Source organism: Anolis sagrei, chromosome Y (genome assembly GCF_037176765.1).
Source record: "Anolis sagrei isolate rAnoSag1 chromosome Y, rAnoSag1.mat, whole genome shotgun sequence".
In the NCBI taxonomy this organism is placed as follows: domain Eukaryota; kingdom Metazoa; phylum Chordata; class Lepidosauria; order Squamata; family Dactyloidae; genus Anolis; species Anolis sagrei.
Window position 1 is genome coordinate 45,301,498 of NC_090035.1, and position 26,571 is coordinate 45,328,068.

General features: G+C 39.5%; 1 protein-coding gene across 1 annotated transcript in view; it reads left to right on the plus strand.

The window, feature by feature from the left end:
• Positions 1-2,405: 2,405 nt before the first annotated feature.
• The window catches only part of LOC137095389 (beta-crystallin B2), a 29,447-nt gene continuing 5,281 nt past the window's right edge, over positions 2,406-26,571 (plus strand). Inside the window, exons 1-5 of the mRNA XM_067462001.1 lie at positions 2,406-2,513; positions 11,211-11,270; positions 12,925-13,043; positions 13,139-13,271; positions 22,921-23,063. Coding sequence (XP_067318102.1) covers positions 11,232-11,270; positions 12,925-13,043; positions 13,139-13,271; positions 22,921-23,063 — 434 coding nt within the window. The 5' untranslated portion in view covers positions 2,406-2,513; positions 11,211-11,231. The remainder of the gene's footprint in view (positions 2,514-11,210; positions 11,271-12,924; positions 13,044-13,138; positions 13,272-22,920; positions 23,064-26,571) is intronic.

Below are 26,571 nucleotides of genomic sequence, written 5' to 3' on the forward strand. Positions count from 1 at the left end.
TTGTCTGTCTGATTGTTGGGTATGTACCTATGTGAAAATGTACGTTCATTTTAAAATTTGAAAATTCAATAAAGATTTATTTTTTAAAAAAGGGAACCACTGAACGCATAGAGAAGGTGATGAGGAAACACAACATACAAGCTATTTTTGTTGTTGTTCATTTGTTCAATCGCTTCTGACTCTTCTCAGCCAATAGGGAACGAGGAGGCGGGAAACAATGAGCCAGGAGAAAAAGATGAGTGGATTAAAATGACTTAATGTTTTGTCCAATTGCCAGGAATAACCCTGAGAGTCTTCAAGCTAGCCTGGTATTGTTTCATTCAGGTGAAATAAACATCTGTGGCTGGCGTGGATGCCAAGTCCCGGTAATCACCAGTTCTGGGTATGGGATCAATTGATGTTATCTGGTCTTTGGTTCCAGCTGAAGGTATGAAGAGTGAGGCAGTTGGGGACATCCAAATCTTCCCAAAGGCAGGATGTCCCCTTTGTGAAGAATGATTGAATCACCATGGGGCAATTCCTTTAGGTGGCCATGCTACGAAGCCTGAAGGTGTACCTATTGTATTGTCCATGCAAGAAGTTTCTGTTGAGTCCTTTCAGTTAGGGCAAAATCTACCTCAGGAAATGATATGCTGGGGTCACAAAGAGGTGGCATTTCATATTTTATACAGATACATACATGATGTTCATAAGTCATACATTCATAAAGAGGGAAAAGAATTCATAGCAATCCATCCCACCCACCAAACGTCAATTGAAAGTCAAGAAAAATCATAGCGGAAATTCATGAGGGTTGGGGAAAAAGTTTCCAAAAAGTTTTAAAAGTTCTTCAAAAATTGATCAAAGTCCAATAAAAGTAGGCAGAATCCATGAAGTCAAAAGGGGAAGGTTCTCAGAGTTCACTGAATTCCTATAGGAGTGATTGCAAGCAGTGGAGGTCAAGATCCATGTCTGGGAGTGGACAAAATTACAGATCCCATCTCGCCAAGGACCAGGATGGCCTTCTGTTCTCTGGGGGTCCCAAGGGGTGACCGCAGCAGGTTCCCCAGGTCAACACGCTTTTTGGCATTGATGAGATGGCGGTGGCAACGTCGTAGCAGTGGGGAACCTACTGGGCTCCATGTGGAGTTTTAGGGTACAAATAAGGTTATTCCTGGGGTGGAGGAGTTAATAGAGCGAAAGCAAGATAGCCATTAGTCTTGAAATTAGCCTAGGAGAAGAATAGCACCAATTTTGGAGTGATCTGTTGACCCGCAGATATGGGGATCTGATGGGTTTCAGTATCCACAGTTCAGAGGAATGCAGTTTCAGACTCCCTGGGACATGAGAATTGCATCCCGGGCAGGCCAGCAGCTGTCTCCAGCCCGGGAAAGAGAAAGTTCATGCAGAAAAGAGTTTGGAGGCAGTAAAGGACACAAAGTAGCACGATGGAGAGGAAAAATTACAATTGATTGATACTTTATTAGGGGATTTGTTACAATGTTAGGTTGAGGGGAAGAAAGCAAGGCAGAAAAAGAGTCTTTGGTTGAAGCTGCTGCTGTGACCTCATTCCCATTGGTGTTGGCCCAAACGGGCAACAGAGAACTGTGGAACTCCCTGCTGCATGTCAGATCAGTTTGAAGGCAGGGAGTTCTGGGTTGTTTCTTCTCAGAAGCAGGCAAAACGTCAGGAGAGAATGCTTCTGGAATATGGCCATGCAGCCTGGAAAACTTATAGCAACCCATATAGTATTTATTATTTAACATTTAATATATACCAGCTTGGGTACCTGGCAGTGCCTGCGTTGTTTGAGAAAGGCCTTGTTTGTTTTGGGGTGGAAAGTTGTATCATTTAGTACATTATTTATTAGGAAAAATCCAGTCTTTGATTTCACTTTTTATGAATGCTCCCATCAGAAAATACATAACGATGTGGGTGAACTACAATTCCCAGAATTGTGGGTCAATCCTCAACAGACACTGCCATTTACAGTTGCCCATGTTGGGTCTGTGTGCCAAGTTTGGTTTGGATTCGGTGCTCTCTGAATTCAGGTGACCTGCAACTCCCAGATTCCCAGGGCAATCGCTCCCAAACTCCGCTTGCATTCACAATTGGGCATTTTGGGTCTGTGTGCCATGTTTGGTCCAGAAAATCTCTCTGCGTCCGCATAACTGACCAATCTGGTCCAATTGCAAGGCCAGCAGTGGGCAGAGTCCCAAACGCCTGAAAGGCTTCTCCCTTTTTTATACATGAGCTATTATTATTATTATGGCCTTTAGATCCGGGCTGGGCATTCGCCTTTCTGCTGACACTTCCTGCGGCCTTCCTTTTGTGCCTTTCCTGCTTCGCTTTGCAGAAATGGCCTGTTTGCAGCTGACATGGCCTTCGCTTGCATTCCGCCCCTAATCCGCATTGAAATCAGCCAGTCACAGGATTTCCCATTGAAACAACACAAATCTCCCTATAAATGCCCGCTTTGGGGCTCTTTGCAAATCCAAGGCAACCCATATTCAGGCCAGATTCAGGTGCAGCTGGTAAGACCCATGACATGTTACATTCATTTAATTTGATTTAATTGGATTTTTAAATTATTTTATAAATTATATTATTTTAATATTTGATTATTTTATTTTATTACATTGTATTATTTCATTATATTTTAATATATTAATTTATTTTATTAGCATATTTTATTATTATCTTTGCAAATCCAGGACAACCCATAATAATAATCTGGACAGATTCAGGTGCAGCTGGTAAGCTGGTAACATATTATATTATATTATATTAATTTTATCTTTATTTTTCTATTATTTTATTAATGTTATTAAATTTATTTTATTAGTATATTTTTTGCTTTATTCAATTATATTATTTATTTATTTTGCAATAATCTTTATTGAAACTTTTCTTTGTGTTACAAAACATGCAAGAGTTTAGAAAGAAAATGTGAATGGGATAGGGGAGGGGAAAGGGAGGAGAAGGGTAGAGGAGAAGGATGGCTAGGCAGGGGGGAAAGAGAGGGGGAAAGAGAAGGTAAAAGAGAGGGAGAGGAGAAAGAAAGGAAAGAAAAGAAAGAAAGAGAAAAAAATAGTAATAATAAAATAAGAGTTGGAGACAGATGGTAAATGTCTCTCGTTGACTTCATATCTTCTGAGTGGATATTCCTTTTCCTTCTTCTATCCTTATTTTCTTTGTCATTCTCTCTTCTACTTATTCTTCTGTACTATTACTTATGTAGTCAGTATAGTTTATCACTTTTGTCCAATCAGTTTCTTCTATCGGGGTTCCTTTACTTTTGGTAATCAAATATGTTAGTCTGTCCATATTTTTGATGTCCAATACCTTCTCAATCCAATCCTTTATTTCAGGGATTTCTTCTTTCTTCCATAGTTTCGCGTAGCACATTCTTGCCGCCGTATTCATTAAGAAGAGAAGTTTGTCTATGTTTCTTTCAATTTTTGTATCAAGTATTCCTAGCAGGAATATTTCTGGTTTAAATTGTAATTTCACATTTAGAATTTCCTGTATTGTCTTATAGATTTTTCTCCAGTATGTTCTTGCTTTTGGACACGACCACCACATGTGGAAATAAGTGCCATCCATCCTCCCACACTTCCAACATTTAGCATTTACGTTTTTGTACGACTTGTTTAATTTTTGAGGGGTCATATACCATCTATGTGCCACCTTTAACCAATTTTCTTTTAAATCTATTGCATAGGTATATCTGATCTTTATTCTCCAAATCTTTTCCCAATCTTCTTTCTTAATTACTTTGCCCAAGTTTTCGTTCCATCTTTTCATATATATTTTTCTCTCCATCCTTTTCTGAGTTCCATTCTAATAATTTCCTATATAACTTTGTTGTTATCTTTCTGTTAGTTTTTAATATCTTATCCCAGAAGGTATCTTGTTCTTGAAACCCTTGTCTCTTATCCTTCTTATAATACTCCATTATTTGTCTATATTGAAACCATGATATGTTTTTATTTATCGAATTCATTTCTTGTTGTGTCTTCATTACTATCTCACCTTCTTCCTTTTTTAATAATTCTTTATATCTCGGCCAATTATTCCATCCCATTTCTCTTCTTTGAGTGGCTTCTAGAGGGGAGAGCCATAATGGGGTTTTTTCACAGATTTTTGATTTATATTTCTGCCAAATTTTTATGATTGCAGATCTAATAAAATGGTTCCCGAATTTTTTTTCTTTCTTGGGGTCTCCATACCATAGGTAGTGGTGCCAGCCTGTTCTTAATTCAATTCCTTCTAGAGTGAGCAATTTTTCCTTCTTCAATTCCACCCAATCCTTTACCCACATCAATGCGCTAGCTTCGAAGTATGACCTTAAATCCGGAACTGCAAAACCACCCCTCTTTGTATCCTCAATCATGTTTTTAAAGTTAATTCTCGCTTTTTTACCTTGCCAGATAAATTTCATTATTTCCTTGTTCCATTCTTTTAATAGGTTTTGGTTCCTGATTATTGGAAGATTTTGAAAGAGAAAAATAATTTTAGGCAATATTTTCATTTTAATACTGGAGATTCTCCCTAATAGGGACAAGTACAGATTTTTCCAACTTTCCATTTCTTTTTTTCATTTTTTTCCACCCTTCTATATAATTGTTCTGTAGTAGCTGTAGGTTCTTGGCCGTCAATATTATCCCTAAGTATTTCAGCTTGGTTACAATCTGAATATTCCAATTCTTTTCTAATTTCTCCTTTTCTTTTTGAGTAATATTCTTCGTTAAAGCTTTTGTTTTATCCAGATTTAATTTGAAGCCTGCCACCTCCCCAAATTCATTTATTGTTCATATCCATTTTCCCAGATTTTTCTCAGGTTCTTCTATTACACAAATAATATCATCGGCATACGCCCTAAGTTTAAAATCCCGACCCTGAATTCTTGCACCCTCCAATTCTTTATCTTCTCTAATTTTATCTAATAGGACCTCTAAAGTCAAGATGAATATCAAGGGGGATAGGGGACATCCTTGTCTCGTCCCTTTCTCTATTTCAATTTTCTCCGTTTCTAGTCCATTAATCCATATTTTGGCCTCTTGTTTCTCATATATTGCCTTTATCATATTTTGAAAATGATGTCCGATGTCCATCTCTTGCATGAGTGCCTTAAAGAAATCCCAATTTACCTTCTCAAAGGCCTTCTCCGCATCAAGGGCTAGTAGCATTACTTTTCTTTGGCTATTAATATCATAGTATTCGATCAGATCCAATATTGTTCTAACACTTTCTTTCTGTTGTCTGTTTGGTAAAAAGCCGGATTGTTCTTCTTTAATTCTTTTTGTCAGTAGTTTTTTTAATCTCTCCGCAATTATGAAGCTAAATATTTTGTAGTCCAGATTTAGTAGCGATATAGGCCTATAATTTTTCACTCTTTCAGGGTCGGAATTTTCTTTGTGAAGCACAGATATGTTTGCTTGCCTCCATGACATCGGAATAGTTTTAGTTTCTCTAATTGTGTTCATAATTTTTTTCAAGTAGGGTATTAATTCTTCTTGGAAAGTTTTATAGTAAATAGCCGAAAAGCCGTCTGGGCCCGGGGCTTTATCCGTCTTCAGGTTTTTTATTGCTTCTTTTATTTCCGAGTCGGTGAACTCCTTATTTAAGTCTTCCCTTTCTTCATCTGATATTCTTCCTATTTTTCTTTCTCCTAAATATTTTGAGATCTTTTCTTTATCTATCTCGTCTTTTTTATATAATCTTTTGTAGTATTCCATAAATTGCCTTCTTATTTCCTCTTCTTGTGTATATGTTTTATCGTCTTCTTTCAATTTTGTCACGAATGTTGCTTCTCTTTTCCCTCTTAGTTTCTTTGCTAGCCACTTCCCTGGCTTATTTGCGTTCATAAAGTGGTTTTGTTTCAAGTATTTTAGTTCTTTTGCTCTCTCTTCTAATTCTAAATGCTCTCTTTGTTTAGGTAGTATTTTTAGTTTCTCCACCCTATTACCATTCCGGGGGTTTTTCTTTAGATTTTCCTCCTCCTGTTTGATTTCTTTCATGATTGCTTCCCATTCTTGCCTTATCATTTTGTTATTTCTTGCTTTTTGTTGAATAAAATTGCCCCGCATTACAGCTTTGCTGGCTTCCCAGATCGTATACAGATGTATATCTTCCTTCTCATTTATTTCAAAAAAATCTTTTAATTTTTTTCTATTATTTTCTATGTCGTTTTCTTTTTTCAATAAATTTTCGTCTAATCTCCATTTTCTTGTTGTTTTGGATATTTGCAATTTCATTACTAATGGACAATGGTCCGACTCTATCCTCGGTAATATGTTTATTTCTTTAACATTCATCGTTAGAGAATTTGTTATCCACATCATGTCTATTCTAGACCAACTTCTATAACGATCTGAGTAGAAAGTGTAATCTATTTCCTTCTCATGTTTATATCTCCAAATATCTTGCAATCTGTACTCACTTTTCCAATTTAGAATTGATTTTGGTAAGTTTCCACTAATCGCAGTTCTTTTTCCCTTCTGTCTTATGTTTCTACTTCTATCTAATTTATTGTCTATTACTCCATTAAAGTCCCCTAATATTAAGAGTTGATCAAATACTTGGGAGTCTATTTGTTTTTTTAGCTTTTCTGAAAATATTGTTTTAGAATCATTTGGGGCATAAATATTGCATATCAACATTTTTTTTTCTTGAATTGTGATAATGACCTCTAGAAATCTTCCCTCATCATCCTTAAATGCTAAAGTTGCCAGGATATTTGTGTCTACATACATTGCCACCCCTCTTTTCTTTTTGCTTGCTGAGGCGTAAAATACTCTTCCCAATTTTTTATGATCAAGGTGTGCTACATGTTTGTGTGTTATATGAGTTTCTTGTAGGGCAATAACATGATACTTTTGTTTTTTTAATCTGTTGAAAATTTTATTTCTTTTATTCAGTGGATTAATTCAATTATATTATTGACGTTTTATTATATATTATGATTACCTTTGCAAATATATTATCAAACAATAATCAGGATAGGTTCGGGTGCAGCTGGTAAGACTGGTGGCATGTTATATCATATTTTCTATTATTTTATTTTATTATTTTATTAATTTATATTTTATTTTACTAGTATATTATTATATTATATTACTTTTTATATTTTATAATTATCTTTGCAAATGTATTATCAACCAATAATCAGGCCAGGTTCAGGTGCAGCTGATAAGAGCAATATTATATAATATTAATATTATTATTAGTTTATTATTGAGACTTTTTGTTCATTCTACTTTTGCAAATATTAGTATATTATTTTTCTTATTATTTTATTATATTATTTAGACTTTTCATTCATCTTTTGCATATATATGTGTGTGTGTGTATTATTTAGACTGACATTTGCACTTTTAACCTATTATTTTTATTATATTATTTTTATTATATCTTATTTTAATATATTATTTTTATTTATTTTATATCATATATTAATATTATTTATTATTATTATTATTATTATTATTTTGTTCTGTTTGCAAAAGAGTACCCCCCCCCCCAAGTTCCTTAATTCTGAGGAATATTTCTTTTTTGTTTTTGTTTACAGAATTTATATTCTGCCATTTTCACCTCGAAGGGGACTCAGCCCTGATCACAGAACATACATATAAGACAAACATTCAATGTCCATTATACACTGACAAGGCAGACAATAGATAGAAGTATATATAGGCTTTTCCCATCTTTCGCATCTTGGAGGCTGTGCTTGGTTCTGGCCACCAGGGGGTGATGTTGCTCCACTTTCTTTGCCAAAGAGCTTTTACATAAACTTCCTCCTTGATCGAATCACTGACATTTTTCTGGCATTTCCTTCCTTAAATACTTCCCCGCTTAAGCAGTACCTATTTATCTACTCACATTTGCTTTTCAACTGCTAGGTAGGCAGAAGCTGGGCTAAATGCCAGGAGCTCACCCCAACCTGGGCTCTGAACTTTTGATTGGCAAGACTTATTGCAACTGGTGGTTAACCTGCTGTGCTAATGTTGTAGTTCAGCCCATGATTGTGGCTGATGCCAATGTTAATGTGGACATGGATCACATGGATGAGTCCACATGAGGTTTTAAGTCCTGAAAATTATCGGTCTGTGTCTCCAGCAGTTAGTGATGGTGACATTACAAAGAGTTTCCAAGGTGGTGCAGAGGAACTGGTTTCTAGGGGAAGGAGTTCAGAGACTGAAATTTCAGGTGCAAATAAGAATTAGTTGGAAGATAATGAACTGGTTAATAGGAGATTTAGTTTTCGTAAACTTCAGGCTGCTCAGTTAACCTGCTGTGCTAAAGCCCAACCTTAATATATTCATAAAATATATATTGCTATTTTTATTTTATTTTAAAACTAGCCCAGTCTGGTGATCTGGAAAATAAAGTAATTAGAAAGTGTTAGTTTCTAATATATGTAATGTCTTTATGCTTGTGGGTAAACAATATTTCTTGCTGTTTCTTTGTCAGTGTTGATATCGAGATTGTCTGGTTTGTCTACTCTGGAACAAGCAACATAGAATTGTCCTTCTGTAGGGGTACCTTTCAAATATATGATACTATATATGTGTGTGTGTGAATCATATTTATCTATCTATATCTATGGCAGGTTGGCTCTTTATCGGGAGGGCTTTGATTACGTTTTCTTGCCCTGGTGAAGGGAGTGGGACTGGATGGCCTTAAGTATTTTCTGATGGTTATGGGGGCTCAGTGTCAGACGTCTGCCCCAATTCTGTCGTTGGTGAGGTTCAGAACACTCTTTGATTCTAGGTGAACTATAAATCCCAGTAACTACAACTCCCAAAAGTCAATGCCCATTTCCCCCAAACTCCATCTGTGTTCATATTTAGGCATATGGAATATTTGTGCCAAGTTTGGTCCAGATTCATCATTGTTTGAGTCGACAGTGCTCTCTGGATGTAGGTGAACTACAACTCCCAAACTCAAGGTCAATGCTCACCAAACCCTTCTTGTGCTTTCTGTTGGTCATGGGAGTCCTGCTATGCCACATTTGGTTCAATTCCTTTATTGGTGGAGTTCAGAATGCATAGGTTAACAATAAATCCCAGCAACTACAACTCCCAGATGACAAAATCAATTTATTTTGAGTGATGCTCACTCCTTGGGTTAGTAGGTGTCTTGTGGCCAAATTTGGTGTCAATTCATCCAGTGGCTTTTGAATTCTGTTAATCCCACAAATGAACATTACATTTTTATTTATATAGATATTATTTATTTAATTATTTTATCTATTTTATAGCATAGTAAAGGTAAAGGTTTCCCCTGACATTGAGTCTAGTCACGTCCAACTCTGGGGTGGTGGTGCTCATCTATATTTTTAAGCCAAAGAGCCGGCATTGTCCGTAGACACCTCCAAAGTCATGTGGCCACTGCCATGACTGCATGGAGCACTGTTATCTTCCCGCCAGAGGGGTACCTATTGATCTACTCACATTTGCATGTTTTCAAATGGCTAGGTTGGCAAAAGTTGGGGCTAACTTTTGGAGCTCATCCGTTCCTCAGATTCGAACTGCCGACCTTTTGGTCAGCAAGTTCAGCAGCTCACTGGCTGTGCCACCAGGGGCCCCGTTCCATAACTCTATCATCTATCTATCTATCTATCTATCTATCTATCTATTGATCTATCTATCTATTGATCTATCTAACCATGTATGTAATGGGACCTGAAGGTATGCTTCTCTTAGGTCTATCACTACTCAATTAATCAATCAATCAATCTCTCCATCTCTCCATCTATCTATCCATCTATTGGGACTTGAAGATAGGCCTCTCTTAGATCCATCTTAGATCCACTCTATCTATCTATCTATCTATCTATCTATCTATCTATCTATTCATCTCTCCATTTATTCACTTCCTTAATTCCGAGGAATATCATATATTCATATATTGTTTTATTATATATATATATATATATATATATATATATATATATATATATAATGTATGTATAATTTTATTCATCAATAGCATATCATGTTAATTTTAATAATTTAATTTAAATATATTTAACTAATTTTATTATTTACTATTATTTTATTATTATTTTATATTCTATTTTGCAATGACCCCTTTTATTTGCGAAATTTGCCTTTGCAAAAGAGAATCCTCTTTTTGCAAATATTACATAGTTGTTTTTGTTGTTATATTAGTTTGAACCTCCATTCATTCTGTTTGCAAGAGAACTCCCTGCATATTATTATTATTATTATTATTAAGACCCTCCATTCTACTTTGCAATGGTTCTTGTTACTTGCAAAATCTGTATTTGCAACCATTCCAAATGCAAATTTTGCAAATAAAGTCTTTTGAAGTCTTTTCTTTTTGCAATTGATTATAGATAGATAGATAGATAGATAGATAGATAGATAGGCTGGGCGGTTTCATTCGTTAATTTCGTAATTCGTTATTAATTCGTATTTAAATTAGCTTACGATCCGATATTGAGCCATGCAGGAATAGTGTGAGGAGTAAATTAGATTCGAAACAATTTTTTCAATTTATTTCGTTATTGTTTCGTTATTATTTCGAAATTATTTCATAATTTTTTCGTAATTATTTAGTTATTATTTTCGCATGTCTGGTGCAAGTTTTATAGTTGTTTGTTTTATCACACCAACAGTCAACAACAGAGGGAGAGGGAAGCTTCAGAAGTTCCCCCTGTCCCATTTGGAGGTTTTTTTTTAGCATATTGCCCCATCGCGTCCGCCATTAACAAATCGATTCGAAATTAACGAAATTTCGTAAATAATGAAATTTTGAAATTTCAAAATTTCAGAAGTATTTAGAATTTGGAAACGCTAGCGCCCCCTGGAAACGAATCGAGTTTAGAAACAAATTTTTCCGTGGTTACCCAGCCCTATACATTACAACTTTTCAGAATAAAAAGGCATTTTTTGCAATGCAATATTTTATATTAATACTATTGCAAAATCTAGGTTGCAAATAAGGCTTTTTGCAAACATTATTAGTATTGTTATTATGTTCATATTCTGAACAACTACATTTGTAAAATTGAACCCTCCTTTTACAGGCAAATATAACAATATAATAATAAGCATTGCAATGGCAGACATAATAAAGTTTTTGCAATGCAAGATTATATTATTTATATTATTTGCAAATGCTTATTTATATTTATATTATTTGCAAACTTTATCAAGATTTTTTGGCAATTAATGTGAGTTTAACTCTTTCTCTTAAAGGGCCAGTCCTCCTATTTCACCATGGCTTCGGATCACCAAGCGGCGAAACAAGGCAGCAAGGTCAGACCTGAATTTGACCCAGTGCAAATGATATAATATAATAATAAAATAATACAATAATACAATATAGTATAATATAGTAACAATATCTATTATTGTATTGTCGAAGGCTTTCATGGCCGCAATCACTGGGTTGTTGTAGGTTTTTTTTTCGGGCTATATAGCCATGGTCTAGAGGCATTTTCTCCTAATGTTTCGCTTGTACCTATAGCAAGCATCCTCAGAGGTAGTGAGGTCTGAGGTCTGTTGGAACTAGGAAAAAGTGTTTATATAGTATATTATTATTATTATTATTATTATTATTATTATTACTATTATTAAATTCAGGCTCCATGGAAAACAATAGTATTATGCATTATTATATATTATATAACATTTTAATTCATATTCTTATTTATATTATATTATTTTTGCATTTATTATTATTAGTATATATATTACATTTATTATAATTATGTTATATATTATATTACTATGATTATATTATTTAGCATGTATTATTATATTTCTTGCTACAATTATTATTATTATTTCATTCAGGAAGGGTGTGGCTTCTTGGAAAATAATATTTTATAATTATAACAAATAAATAATTATACTAATAATGTAACAAAATATTTTTATAAAATAATATAACAAGTATATTATAATTAATATAATAATATGACATATTATTATATTATACTATTATTAATATAAGAATAATAATACAACATAATATTAATATTATTTTATAACACAACATAATAATATAATAATATATAGAATCATAGAATCAAAGAGTTGGAAGAGACCTCATGGGCCATCCAGTCCAACCCCCTGCCAAGAAGCAGGAATATTGCATTCAAATCACCCCTGACAGATGGCCATCCAGCCTCTGTTTAAAAGCTTCCAAAGAAGGAGCCTCCACCACACTCCGGGGCAGAGAGTTCCACTGCTGAACGGCTCTCACAGTCAGGAAGTTCTTTCTCATGTTCAGATGGAATCTCCTCTCTTGTAGTTTGAAGCCATTGTTCCACGTCCTAGTCTCCAGGGAAACAGAAAACAAGCTTGCTCTCTCATCCCTGTGGCTTCCTCTCACATATTTATACATTACATTTATACATCATATTCCCTCTTAGCCTTCTCTTCTTCAGGCTAAACATGCCCAGCTCCTTAAGCTGCTCCTCATAGGGCTTGTTCTCCAGACCTTTTATAATTTTAGTTGCTCTCTTCTGGACACATTCCAGCTTGTCAATATCTCTCTTGAATTGTGGTGCCCAGAATTGGAAACAATATTCCAGGTGTGGTCTAACCAAAGCGGAATAGAGGGGTAGCATTACTTCCCTAGATCTAGACATATTATATTGCTCCTATTGATGCAGGCCAAAATCCCATTGGCTTTTTTTGCCGCCACATCACATTGTTGGCTCATGTTTAACTTGTTGTCCATGAGAACTCCAAGATCTTTTTCACACGTATATAATATTATGTTATTATTTATTATTATAATTCATTATAATATCTAATATAATATAATATATATTATTTTATATATTCTTTTATTATACTATATTATATTAATTCTTTTATATAGTATATTATAATATATTATCATTCTATTCTAGTCTATTATATTATTATTATATCTGATTATGGATTCTCTTGTGTGCAGATCATGGTCTTTGAGCAGGAGAATTTCCAGGGCCGCTGCCATGAGCTGAATGCAGCTTGCCCCAACCTCAAGGAGGCTGGTCTTGACAAAGTTGGATCCATCCTGGTCTATTCTGGGCCGTATGTTCATTCATCCCATTCATTAATTCCATTTGTCAGCTCTCAATTTTTAGTCTGAACTGCAACCCAATGTTATTTGTGTTTGCTATTCCCAGGTGGGTGGGCTACGAGCAGCCGAATTGCAAAGGAGAGCAGTTTGTATTTGAGAAGGGAGAGTACCCACGGTGGGACTCCTGGACCAACAGCCGCCGCTCAGACTCTGTCTGGGCATTGAGGCCCATCAAAGTGGTATGAACGATATTATTATTACTATTATTAGTAGTAGTAGTAGTAGTAGTAGTAGTAAACATAGATGATCTAAGCTTGCATAGAAGAAGATGCTCATGTATGTGGATGACGTCATAATACACATTATTATTATTGTAATTGTTATTATACATTATTGTATTATTATATTATATATTATGATTATTATGTATACAATTTTATTATGATTTATTTCATTATTATATTGTATTATATTGTATGAAATATTATATTTTATTATTATTTTATATTGTAATAATTTTATATTATTCTTTATTATACCACATATTCTATTTTTCTATATTTTTATAATATTATAATAATATATAATTATAATACATTACATTGCAATATATTAATATATCATTATATTATATTATTATAATATTACTATTATAATATTAGAATAGTTTACATTACATTATCACAGAATCAGAATCATAGAATCATAGAGTTGGAAGGATACTCATGGGCCATCCAATCCAACCCCATTCTGCCAAGAAGCAGGAAAATTGCATTCAAAGCATCTCAGACAGATGAGCATCCAACCTCTGTTTAAAAGCCTCCAAAGAAGTCGCAGTGGTCTCAGGAAGTGAGTGAAGGTACTGTAAGTCTCATAATCTATGGTCCATAATCTCCAAACTGCACCAGGATACAGAGTGTGTCATAGGGGTCCCTGTGTGCCAAATTTGGTCTTCATCGGTAATTGGATGAGGGTCGCAGTGGTCTCAGGAAGTGAGTAAAGGTACTGCAAATCCTATTGTCTGTGGGCTGTTGTTCCACAAATCACACCAGGATGTAGAGTAGTTCATGGGTAGTCTGTATGCCAATTTTGGTCTTGATCCATCACTGGTGTGGGTCACAGTGGCCTCAGGAAGTGAGTAAAGGTCCCAACATCCATGGTCCTCCATCCTGCTAACTGCACCAGGATGTAAAGTGGGTCATGGGGACTCTGAGTGACAAGTTTGATCCTGGTCTGTTATTCAGAGGTGTGTTGGAGCTGTATTGGATGAAGATACTGCACATTCAATAATCCATGGTTGGTCCCCCCACCAAATGGCACCAGGACATTAAGTTGCCCACATTGGGTCTGTGTGGCAAGTTTAGTCCAGATTCGTCATTCATGGGGGTTGCAGTGATCTCTGAAAGTGAGTGAAGGTACTGAAAATTCCATCATCTGTGGCCGAAACACACCTTGATGTAAAGTGGGTCATGGGGGTTCTGTGTACCAAGTTTGATTCATTGAGGGGCATTTCAATAGTCTGTGAGAGCTAAAGCATTTGAAAGTACGGCACATCCCATTATCAGTTATCCCTCCTCTCCAAACTACACAAGGGGGTTATGTGAGCCAAGTTTGGTTGAGGTCCGTCACCTGTGCAGGTCGTAGTGACCTGTGGAAGTGAGAGCCAGTCAGAAAGCTGCCACATACACCTCTTGCCACACACATACATACATAGATTGGCTTTTATTATATACTAGCTTGGGGACCCGGCATTGACCGGGTTATTTGAGAAAGGAATATTGCATTAAGTTTGGCCTTTATCAGTTATTTATATGGCTGGCAGTGCTATCAGGAAGTTAGTGAAGGTACTGTGAGTCCCATCATCTGTGGCCCATCCTCCTCCAAACTGCACCAGGAATTAGAGTGGCTCATGGGGGCTCTGTGTGCCAAATTTGGTCTTGATCAGTCATTGGATGAGGGTCACTGAGGTCTCAGGAAGTGAGTAAAGGTACTGTAAGTCCCATCATCCATTGTCCGTCCTCGTCTAAACAGGACTGAGATGTAGGGTGGCTCATGGGGTGTCTGTGTGTCAAGTTTTGTCTTGATCGGTTCTCAGATGAGGGTTGCACCAGTCCTGGGAAGTGAGTGGAGGTACTGGAAGTACCATCATCCATTGCCCATCCTCCAAACAGCACCAGGATGTTGAGTGGCTCATGGGGTCTCTGTGTGCCAACTTTGGTCTTGATCGGTCATTAGATGAGGGTTGCAGCAGTCTTGGGAAGTGTGTGGAGGTACTTCAAGTCCCATCATCCATGGTCCATCCTCCTTCAAACTGCAGTAGGATGTAGAGTGGGTCATGGGGGCTCTGTATGCCAAGTGTGGTCTTTATTGGTGATTGGATGAATGTTGCTTTGATGTCAGGAAGTGAATTAAAGTACTGCTCCAAGTGCAGCAGGATGTAGAGTGGGTCATGGGGACTTTGTTTGCCAAGTGTCGTCTTTATCGGTCATTGTATAAGGGTCGCAGTGGTTTCAGTAAGTGAGTGAAGTTACTTCAAGTCCCATCATCCATGGTCCATCCTCCTCTAAACTGCACCAGGTTGTAGAGTGAGTCATGGGGGGTCTGTGTGCCAAGTTTGGTCTTGATCAGTCATTGGATGAGGTTCACAGCAGTCTCAGGAAGTGAGTAAAGTTACTTTGAATGCCCTTATCCATGGTCCATCTGCCTCAAATCTGCACCAGGATGTAAAGAGTGTCATGGGGGCTCTATGTGGCAAGGTTGGTCTTGTTCAGTCATTGTTGAGGGTTGTAGTGGACTCGGAAAGGGAGTGGAGGTACTTTAAGTCCTATCATCCACGGTTTACCCTCCTCCAAACTGCAGTAGGATGCAGAGTATGTCATAGGGGCCCTGTGTGCCAAGTTTCATCTTTATCTGTCTTCGTTGGGGGCCACAGTGGTCCGTGGAACCGAAAAGTTTGAAAGTACTACAAATCCCATAATGCATGGTCCAGCAGTCTCAGAATGGGAGTGATGGTACTGCAAGTCCCATCATCCATGGTTCATCCTCCTCCAAACTGCAGTAGGATGTAGAGTGGATCATGGGTGCTCTGTGTTCCAAGTTTGGTCTGTATTGGTAATTTTCTGACACAGCCCCTGGCCTTTTCATTTCCTCTCTTTGTCATCTCGGAATCTTGGAATTGAGGCTGGCCAATCAGAGACCATATGCAAATTTCCTTCTCTCATGTCCCCATGTCCTGTTGTAGGTGGTCAATCAGAGACCATATGCAAATAGCACCACAGTGGCAGCTAATCAGAAAGCTAGTACATACACCGCCACACATCTGTCTGCCGCATACAAACTTTGACTTTTATTATATACTAGCTTGGGGACCCGGCGCTGCCCGGGTTATTTGAGAAAGGAATTGTGTATCAAGGTTGGTCGTTATCAGTTATGTATATGGCTCGCAGTGGTCTCAGGAAGTTAGTGAATGTACTGCGAGTCCCATCATCTGTTGTTCATCCTCCTCCAAATTGCACCAGAATGGAGAGTGCATCTTGGAGGCTCTGTGCCAAGATTTGTTCTTGATTGATCATTGGATGAGGGTCACAGTGGTGTCAGAAAGTGAATTTAGGTACTCCAAGTCCCATCATCCATAGTCTTTTCTCCCCCAAACCTCACCAGAATGTTGAGTTGGCCAAGAGGGCTCTCTGCACCAAGTTTGGTCTTTCTTGGTATTTGAATAAGTGTGGCTGTGGTTTCAGGAAGTGAGTGAAGGTACTGGAAGTTCCATCATCCATCGTCCATCCTCCTCCAAATAGCATTGGGATGTAGAGTGGGTAATGGGGGCTCTGTGTGCCAAGTTTGGTCTTGATCAGTCATTGGTGAGGGTCTCAGTGGTCTCAGTGATGCAAGTCCCATCATCCATCTCCAAATTCTTCCAATCTGCACTAGGATGTAGAGTGGGTCATACGGGCTCTCTATGTGAATTGTGGTCCTGATCCATCACTGTTGGCAGTTGTAATGGTCTCGGGAAGGGAGTGCATGTATTGCAAATCCCATCGTCCATGTTGCATCCTCCTCCAAACAGCAGCAGGATATTAAGTGCGTCATGGAGACTCAGTGTGCCAAGTTTGGTCTTTATTGGTAATTGGATGAGAGTTGCAGTGGTCCCAGGAAATGAGCAAAGGTACTGCAAGTCCCATAATCCATGGTGCATCCCCAGCCAAACTACACCAGGGCATAAAGTGGGTCATGAGAGGTCTATGTGCCAAGTTTATTATTTATTTATTTATTTATTTATTTATTTGCTTCATTTCTATACCGCATTTTTCAGCCTGATAAGGCGACTCAATGCAGTTTACACAATGAAAATTATCACAATAACATCTGTACTATCACAACAATATCCTAAACAATTAAAACACATTATGTACAACAACAAAATCAAACAATCATTAACAATTCATAACGCCTCAATATGAAATCAGATCCGTTCTCGTAATCCTTGTGCCATTCCTGAGATCAAATTTTACCATCCTCCTATATTCAGTTGCACTGATTAGCCAAACGCTTGTTCATAGAGCCAGGTCTTAACCTTCTTCCGAAACGCCAGCAGTGAAGGGGCCTGTCTGATGTCTACAGGTAGGGCATTCCATAGCCGAGGGGCCACCACCGAGAAGGCCCTGTCTCTCGTCCCCGCCAACCGCGCCTGTGACGCAGGCGGCACCGAGAGCAGGGCCTCCCCGGACGATCTTAATGTCCTAGTCGGTTCATAGGTGGAGATGCGTTCGGAGAGGTAAGTAGGGCCAGAACCGTTTAGGGCTTTATAGGCTAACGCCAGCACCTTGGATTGTGCCCGGTAGCAAATTGGCAGCCAGTGGAGCTGGCTCAACAGAGGAGTGGTATGCTCCCTGAGTGCCGCTCCCATTAGCAACCTGGCTGCCGAATGCTGGACCATCTGAAGCTTCCAGGAAGTCTTCAAGGGCAACCCCACGTAGAGCGCGTTGCAGTAATCTATGCGGGATGTAATCAGAGCGTGGACTACCGTGGCCAAGTCAGACTTCCCAAGGTACGGGTCTAGATCAGTCATTGGATGGAGGTCAAAGCGGTCTCAGAAAGTGAGTGATGGTACTGCAAGTCCCATCATCCACGGTCCATCCTCCTCCAAACTGCAATAGGATGTAGGTTGGGACTTGTGGGCTCTGTGTGCCACATTTGGTCTGTATTGGTAATTTTCTGACAGCCCCTGGCCTTTTCCTTTCCTCTCTTTGTCACCTTGGAATCTTGGAATTGAGGCTGGCCAAACAGAAACCATATGCAAATAGCACCACAGTGGCTGCCAACCAGAAAGCTCCTGTTGATGCCTGCCAATCAGAAACCATAATCAAATCTCCTTCTCTCATGTCCTCGCTTCTTTAAATGACCCTCTTTACAACCAGGGACTCCGGTTGAGGCTAGCCAATCAGAAACCATATGCAAATTTCCTTTCCTCTCTCAGCCAGTTGAGAACATTGGAATTTTCAGGCTGTACAATCAGAGACCATATGCAAATAGCACCACAGTGGCAGCCAATCAGAAAGCTGCCACAACCTCTTCTGCCCTACGTCCTCCCTTTGTCCTACGTCACATACAAACGTTGACTTTTATTATATACTAGCTTAGGGACCCAGCGCTGCCTGGCTTATTAGAGAAAATGGGTAATGGTGGTTCTGTATGCCAAGTTTGGTCTTTATTGGTCATTGGATAACAGCTGCATTGTTTTCACTAAGTGAGTGAAGGTACTGCAAGTCCCATCATCCATGATCCACCATCCTCCAAACTGAAACAGGATGTAGATAGGAACATGAGGGCTCTGTGTGCCATGTTTGGTCTTGATCAGTCATTGGTTCAGGGTCGTAGTCATTTCAGTAAGTGAGTAAAGCTACTGCAAGTCCTATCAATCATGGTCAACCCTCATCCAAAACTGCAGCAGTATGTAGAGTAGGTCATGGGGGCTCTGTGTGCCAAGTTTGGTCTTGATTGGTCATTACTGCAAGTCCCATCATCAATCTCCAAATTTTTCCAAACAACACCAGGACTTAAAGTGGGTCATGAGAGGTTTATGTGCCAAGCTTGGTCTTGATCAGTCATTGGATGAGGTTTGCAGAGGTCTCAAAATGTAAGTACTGGAAGTCTCATCATTCATGGTCAACCCTCCTCCAAAACTGCATCAGGATGTAGAGTGGGTCATGGGGGAATCTGTGTGTCAAGTTTGATCTTGATTGGTCATTAGATGAGGGTTGCATCAGTCTTGGGGAGGGGAGGTACTTGAAATCCCATGATCCATGGTCTGTCCTCCTCAAAAGTGCACCAGGATGTAGAGTGGATCATGGGGGCTCTGTGTGCCAATTTGGTCTTGATTGGTCACTAGATGAGGGTCGCAGTGGTTTCAGTAAGTGAGTATAGATACTGCAAGTCCCATTATCCATGGTATATCCCCCTTAGCACTGCATCAGGATGTAAAGTGGGCCATGAGTACTCTGTGTGCCAAGTTTAGGCCCGGTGTGTGATTTGTAGGGGCTACAATGTTCTGTGGGAAATGAATCTGGTGAAGGTACTGCAAATCTCATCATTAGTGGCCCATCCTGCCCTGAACTGCACCAGGTTTTAAAGTGGGCAATTGGGCCTCTGTGTGCCAAGTTTGGTACTGATCCGTCATTGGTGTAGGCCACAGTGCTCTAAGGTAGTGAGTTCATCCATGCTCCATCCTCGCTCAAACTGCACTAGGATGTTGAGTGGGTCTTGCGGGGGGGGGGGGGGGGGGCGTATGCCAGGTTTGGTCTTGTTCTGTCATTGTTGGTGGCCACAAGGTGTCTTGGACTTCAACCATTTCTGACAGCTTCAGGCCCCTTTCCTATTCCCTCTGCTGCCTCGGAATGTTCAGGCCAGCCAATCAGAGACCATATGCAAATAGCACCACAGTGGCAGCCAATCAGAAATCTGGCAAATATCTGGTCGCACCGCCACACTTCCGGTGCATACAAACTTTGACTTTGACTGTTCTCCCGCAAACATCACCAGAAAGTTAGGTTGGCCATGGGGGCTCTGTGTGCCAAGTTTGGTCTTCATCAGTCATTGGATGAGGGTTGCAGTGGTTTCACTAAGTGAGTGAAGGTACTGCAAGTCCCATTGTCCATGGTGCATCGTCCCCCAAACTGCAGCAGGATGTAGAGTACATCATGGAGACTCGGTGTACCAAATTTGGTGTTTTATGGTAATTGGATGGTGGTTGCAGTGGTCTCAGGAATTGAGCGAAGGTACTACAAGTCCCATAATCCATGGTCAATCCACAGCCAAACCACACCAGAGCGTATGAGAGGTATTTTATTTATTTGTCGTGTCAGAACAACCAGTCTAACAGAACAAAGCAAACAAACAGAACAAAGCAAACAAACAGAAAAATACACAACTTGTGAGTTTGGTAGCTGGTTAAATGTCCTTTGACCAGTATCTGGCCACTTGGAGTGCTTCCGGTGTTGCTGCAAGAAGGTCCTCCCTTGTGCATGTGGCAGGGCTCAGGGTGCATTGCAGCAGGTGGTCAGTGGTTTGTTCTTCTCCACACTCGCATGTCGAGGATTCTACTTTGTAGCCCCATTTTTGAAGGTTGGCTCTGCATCTCGTGGTGCCAAAGCGCAGTCTGTTCAATGCGAGTATGAGAGTATGAGAGGTCATCCACAGCCAAACTAGACCAGAGCGTACCAGAGGGTCATGAGAGGTCTATGTGCCAAGTTTAGTGTTGTTCAGTCATTATTGAGGGTTCCAGCAGTCTCGGAAAGCGAGTAGAGGTACTTCAAGTCCCATCATCCATGGTCTGCCCTACTCCAAACCGCAGTAGGATGTAGAGTGTGTCATGGGGGCTCTGTGTGCCATGTTTGGTCTTTATTGATGTTTGTTGGGGGCCACACTGATGTGTGGAACCAAACTATTTGAAAGTACTACAAATTCCATAATTCGTTGCCCACCCCCCCCCCCCAATCCTCACCAGTAAAAGGGGATATGGGGGTTATGTGTGCCAAGTTTGGTGCAGGTGCGTCAACCGTGTTGGTCACAGTGGCCTGTGAAAGTGGCAGCCAAACTTGGCACACATGTTTTGATGTTTTACCATCCTTGTGCGAGGCTTCTCTCATATCCCCGCTTCTTTCATTAGCCCTCTTCACCACCACAAGGGTCCTGTTGGGGCTGGCTAATCAGAGACCATATGCAAATTTCCTTTCCCCTCTCAGCCACTTGAGGATGTTGGAGTTTTCAGGCTGGCCAGTCAGAGACCATATGCAAATAGCACCACAGTGGCAGCCAATCAGAAAGTTGCCACAAACCCCTCTGCCCTACGTCCTCCTTCCTCTGTCTGTCCGCCGCATACAAACTTTGACTTTTATTATATACTAGCTTGGGGACCCTGCACTACCCGGGTTAATTGAGAAAGGAATTGTGTCTCAAGGTTGGCCTTTATCAGTTATTTATATGGCTCGCAGTGGTCTCAGGAAGTTAGTGAAGGTACTGCGAGTCCCATCATCTGTCGTCCATCCTCCTCCGAAATGCACCAGGATGGAGTGTGGGTCATGGGGCTCTGTCTGCCAAGTGTGGTCTTGATCGGTCATTAGATGAGGTTTGCAGCAGCCTTGGGAAGTGAGTGGAGGTACTTGAAGTCCCATCATCCATGGTCTGTTCCTCCCCAAACCTCACCAATATATTGAGTTGGACATGGGGGCTTTCTGTGCAAAGTTTAGTATTTATTGGTATATGGATGAATGTTGCTGTGGTTTCAGGAAGTGAGTGTAGAGACTGCAAGTCCCATCATCCATTGTCTGTCCTCCTCCAAACAGCACTGGGATGTAGGGTGGGCCATGGGGCTCAGTGTGCCAATTTTGGTCTTGATCGGTCTTTAGATGAGGGTTGCAGCAGTCTTGGGAAGGTAGTGGAGGTACTTGAAGTCCCATCATCTATGGTCTGTCCTCCTCAAAAGTACAGCAGAATGTAGAGTGGGTCATGGGGACTCTGTGTGCCAAGTTAGGTCTTGATCAGTCATTGGCGAGGGTCTCAGTGGTCTCAGGAAGTGAGTGGAGTGACTGCAAGTCCCATCATCCATTGTCAAATTCTTCCAAACCGCACCAGGATGTAGAGTGGGTCATGCGGGCTCTCTGTGTAAATTGTGGTCCTGAGCTATCATTGTTGGCAGTTGTAATGGTCTTAGGAAGGGAGTGCAGGTATTGCAAGTTCCATCATCCATGATGCATCCTCCTCCAAACTGCACCATGATGTAGAGTGCATCATGGAGACTCAGTGTGCAAGTCCCATCATCCATAGTTCATCCTCCTCCAAACTGCAGTAGGATGTAGAGTGGATCATGGGGGCTCTGTGTGCCAAGTTTGGTCTGTATTGGTAATTTTCTGACGGAGCCCCTGGTCTTTTCCTTTCCTGTCATTGTCATCTCGGAATCTGGGAATTGAGGCTGGCCAATCAGAGACCATATGCAAATTTCCTTCTCTCATGTCCTGTTTCTGATGTGAACCCTTTTCTCCACCAGGGGCTCCTGTTGTAGCTAGCCAATCAGAGACCATATGCAAATAGCACCACAGCTGCAGCAAATCAGAAAGCTGGCACATAATTTCCACCACACGTCCGCCACATACAAACTTTGACTTTTATTATATGTATATATAGATTGATATAGATATAGATAGATATAAATATATACAGATATAGATATAGAATAGATATAGATATTGATATTGATATAAATATAGATAAGTATGTATACACATGTATACACATACATACATATGTATAATATATAATACATAATATTATTATCATATATAGTATATTATTATATTGCATTTATTATATCAATTTAATAATCTGATTCAATAGGACAGCCAGGATCATAAGATTGTGCTGTACGAAAACCCCAGCTTCACCGGGAAGAAGATTGAGATCATTGATGACGATGTGCCCAGCTTCCACGCCCATGGTTACCAGGAGAAGGTCTCCTCTGTGCGCGTGCAGAGCGGAACGTGAGTCTACACCTATATATATATAAATGCTCTGTGCATAATGAGTACCTTAAAAACAAAAAAACTAGGGGTAAATTACCCCTAGTTTTGGCAACAAAACTTCTCACAATTCAAGGAGTGACCATCACTGAAAAAACCCCCACAAAATACCTTTAAATTAAAAAAGTAAGAAGACAACACACCTCCCCTCGTGCTGAGGACACAGCCCCTGACTAACACTAAGGCAAGGGATCAAAGGGCAGATGCTGAGGAGAAGGAGGAGGGGGAGAGGGAGGAGGGGGGGAGGAAAAAAGAGGGAGGCGGGCAACACTCTGTGCACACACTCTAACTGTCTCCCACACACACACTCCCACAGCACAAGGGAAGGAGAAAGGTGCCATGATGGGGGTAATAGGGACACACAAAATTGAAAGGAGGCCCAAAGACCATCCAGCCCAACCTTATTTGGCAGTAAAGGAAGACACAATTAAAGCCCTCACAACAGATGGCCAACCAGTTGGAAGGGAGCCCTAAAGGCCATCTGGTCCAATCCCCTCCTTCCCTCCCTTCTTCCTCCCTTCCCTCCCTCCCTTTCCTTCCTTCCTTTTTCTCCTCCCCTCACCAGCTTCATCCTCCTTTATAAAATCTACAGTGTAGACGCACCCAAAGTCATCCCTTTCATATTGCCATGTAAAATTAAGATTATCTACTTAGGACCGGATTATATGGTAGTATAGACACATGCATGCATGCACGGACACGCGCACACACACACATATGGATGGATGTTAGATCACTGGTTGGTGATATATATATATACATACATACAATACTTTATATATTACTATTATATATATTGCAATATAATACATATGTATTATATATATTATTGTTATATATACTACTATATAATATAATGTTGCTACTATATATTACTATATTAAATAAACTCATAGAATTGAGTTGGAAGGGACTCTACCATGGTATTGAGGGAGAACAGAAAAGAAGGAAGGAGAGAAGAAAGGAAGGAGGGAAAAAGGGAAGGAATGAAGGAAGGAAAGGGGGAATGAAGGAAAGAGAGAAGAAGGGAGGGAAAGAAGGAAGGAGGGAAGGAAAGGGGGAAGGAAGGAGAGAAGGAAGGGAAAAAAGAGGTACCAAAGGAAGGAAAGAGAGAAGGAAAGATGAAACCAAAGAGCAAAAGGAATGAAAGAAAGAGGTAGAGAAGGAAGAAAGGAGAGAAAGAGGAAGGGGAAGAAAAAGGGGAGAAGGAATAGGTAGGTACCTCTCTTTCATAATAGTCCAGATATCTACCTCTACTTTGAAAATTCTTACTATAGGCCACAGCAACACATGGCAGGGCACAGCTAGTCCATAATAATAATAATGATAATTGAAGTCATTATCCTGGTCTTCCGCTTCTGCCTCTCTACCTCTAGCAGAGGTATGTGTTGCAGCTGGGTGGGCTACCAGTGCATGAGCTACAAATAATGATTTTATTATTATTATTATACACATAATAACAACAGTAACAATAATAATTAAAATAATTATAAAATAATAATAATAATAATAATAATTATTATTATTATTATTATTATGACGATATTTTTTGAGTTGTATTGCAGTTGAGTGGGCTACCAGTATCTGGGCTACCCCGGTTGCCAGGGCCTGTTTGAGAAGGGCAACTAGCCATCTCTCTCTATAGATAATAATATAATAATAATAATAATAATAATAATTGTTGCACCTCAGCAGGAGTTCACCTTGCTCACAGCATTCACCAAAAAACCAAAATGTGATAATAAACAGCTTATTGATAAAAAAAATACATATAAAAAGGGCCAAAGGCACCTTAAGCAAATGAAAGGGTAAAAATCCAAGATTTAATGAAGGAAGCAAGTCCCAAAGGAAATAGATAAATCCAGAAAACAATGGTTAAAACAAGAACATGAACCCAGGAAAAAAGGAGCAAAACATGAGCATAATCCAAAGGTAAATCCATAAAACAAGGAGCCAAAGTTGACCATGAATTTTGGGTCTTCAACTATGACATGAGAGAGGAGTTCCACATTCCAGTAGCTTGATCTAAAATCCTAACAGTCACTAATTAAAGGACTAAAAAACATGAATGCATTCCTTTGAGAGCCTGATTTTCCACAGCAAGTAGAAAGAGGAGGAGGAGAATTTCCATTGGGAATCATTATCCTGGTCTTGTGCTTCTACCTCTGTACATCTAGGGAATTATGTTTCCTAATTAAAACAACAATAACAACAATAATAGTAATGAAAATAAATAAAAATAATAATCATATAATATAAATATCTATATCTATATCTATAACAAAAGTCAAAGTTTGTATGTGACGTAGGGTGGAGGAGTTTGTGGCAGCTTTCTGATTGGCTGCCACTGTGGTGCTATTTGCATATGATCTCTGATTGGCCAGCTTCAGCAGGAGCCCCTGGTGGTGAAGAGGGTTAATGAGAAAAGCAGGGACATGAGAAAAGGAAATTTGCATATGGTTTCTGATTGGCCAGCCTCAACAGCAGCTCCTGGTGGCGAAGAGGGTTAATGAGTGAAGCGGGGACATGAGAGAAGCCTCCCACAAGGATGGTAAAACAACAAAACATCCTGGCATCCCCTGGGCAAAGCCCTTAGAGACAGCCAATTCTCTCACACCAGAAACAACTCACAGTTTCTCAAGTTGCTCCTAACACGACAAAAAAACATGCTAACGTTCTCAAATGGATAAGAAGAGAAAGGAAAGGGCCTCAGGGATTTGCAGTACCTTCACTCACTCAACATTCTACCTGAGTTTGGAGGAGGATGGACCGCAGATGATGGGACTCACAGTATCTTCACTAACTTCCTGAGACCACTGCAAGCCATCTAAATAACTTATAAAGACCAACGTAGATACACAATTCCTTTCTCAAATAACCCAGGTAGCGCCTGGTCCCCAAGCTAGTCTATATCTATATCTATATCTATATCTATATCTATATCTATATCTATATCTATATCTATATCTATATCTATATCTTTATCTATATCTATCTATATCTATATCTATATCTATATCTATATCTATATCTATATAATAAAAGTCAAAATTTGTATGCGGAGGACAAAAGTGTGGCGGTGTGGCGGTGTATGTGCCAGCATTTTGATTGGCCAGCCTGAAAGTTCCAACATTCTGATTGGCTGCCGCTGTGGTGCTATTTGCATATGGTTTCTAATTGGCCAGCTTCAAGAGGAGCCCCTGGTGGAGAAAAGAGTTCATGACAGAAACGGGGACATGAGAAGGAAATTTGCATATGGTCTCTGATTGGCCAGCCTCAATTCCAAGATTCCGAGATGACAAAGAGAGGAAAGGAAAAGGCTATGGGCTGAGTCAGAAAATTACCAAAACAGACCACACTTGGCACATAGAGCCTGCAAGACCGACTCAACATCCTACTGCAACCATGGATGATGGAACTTGTAGTACCATCACTCACATTCTGAGACCACTGTTAACCTCATCCAATG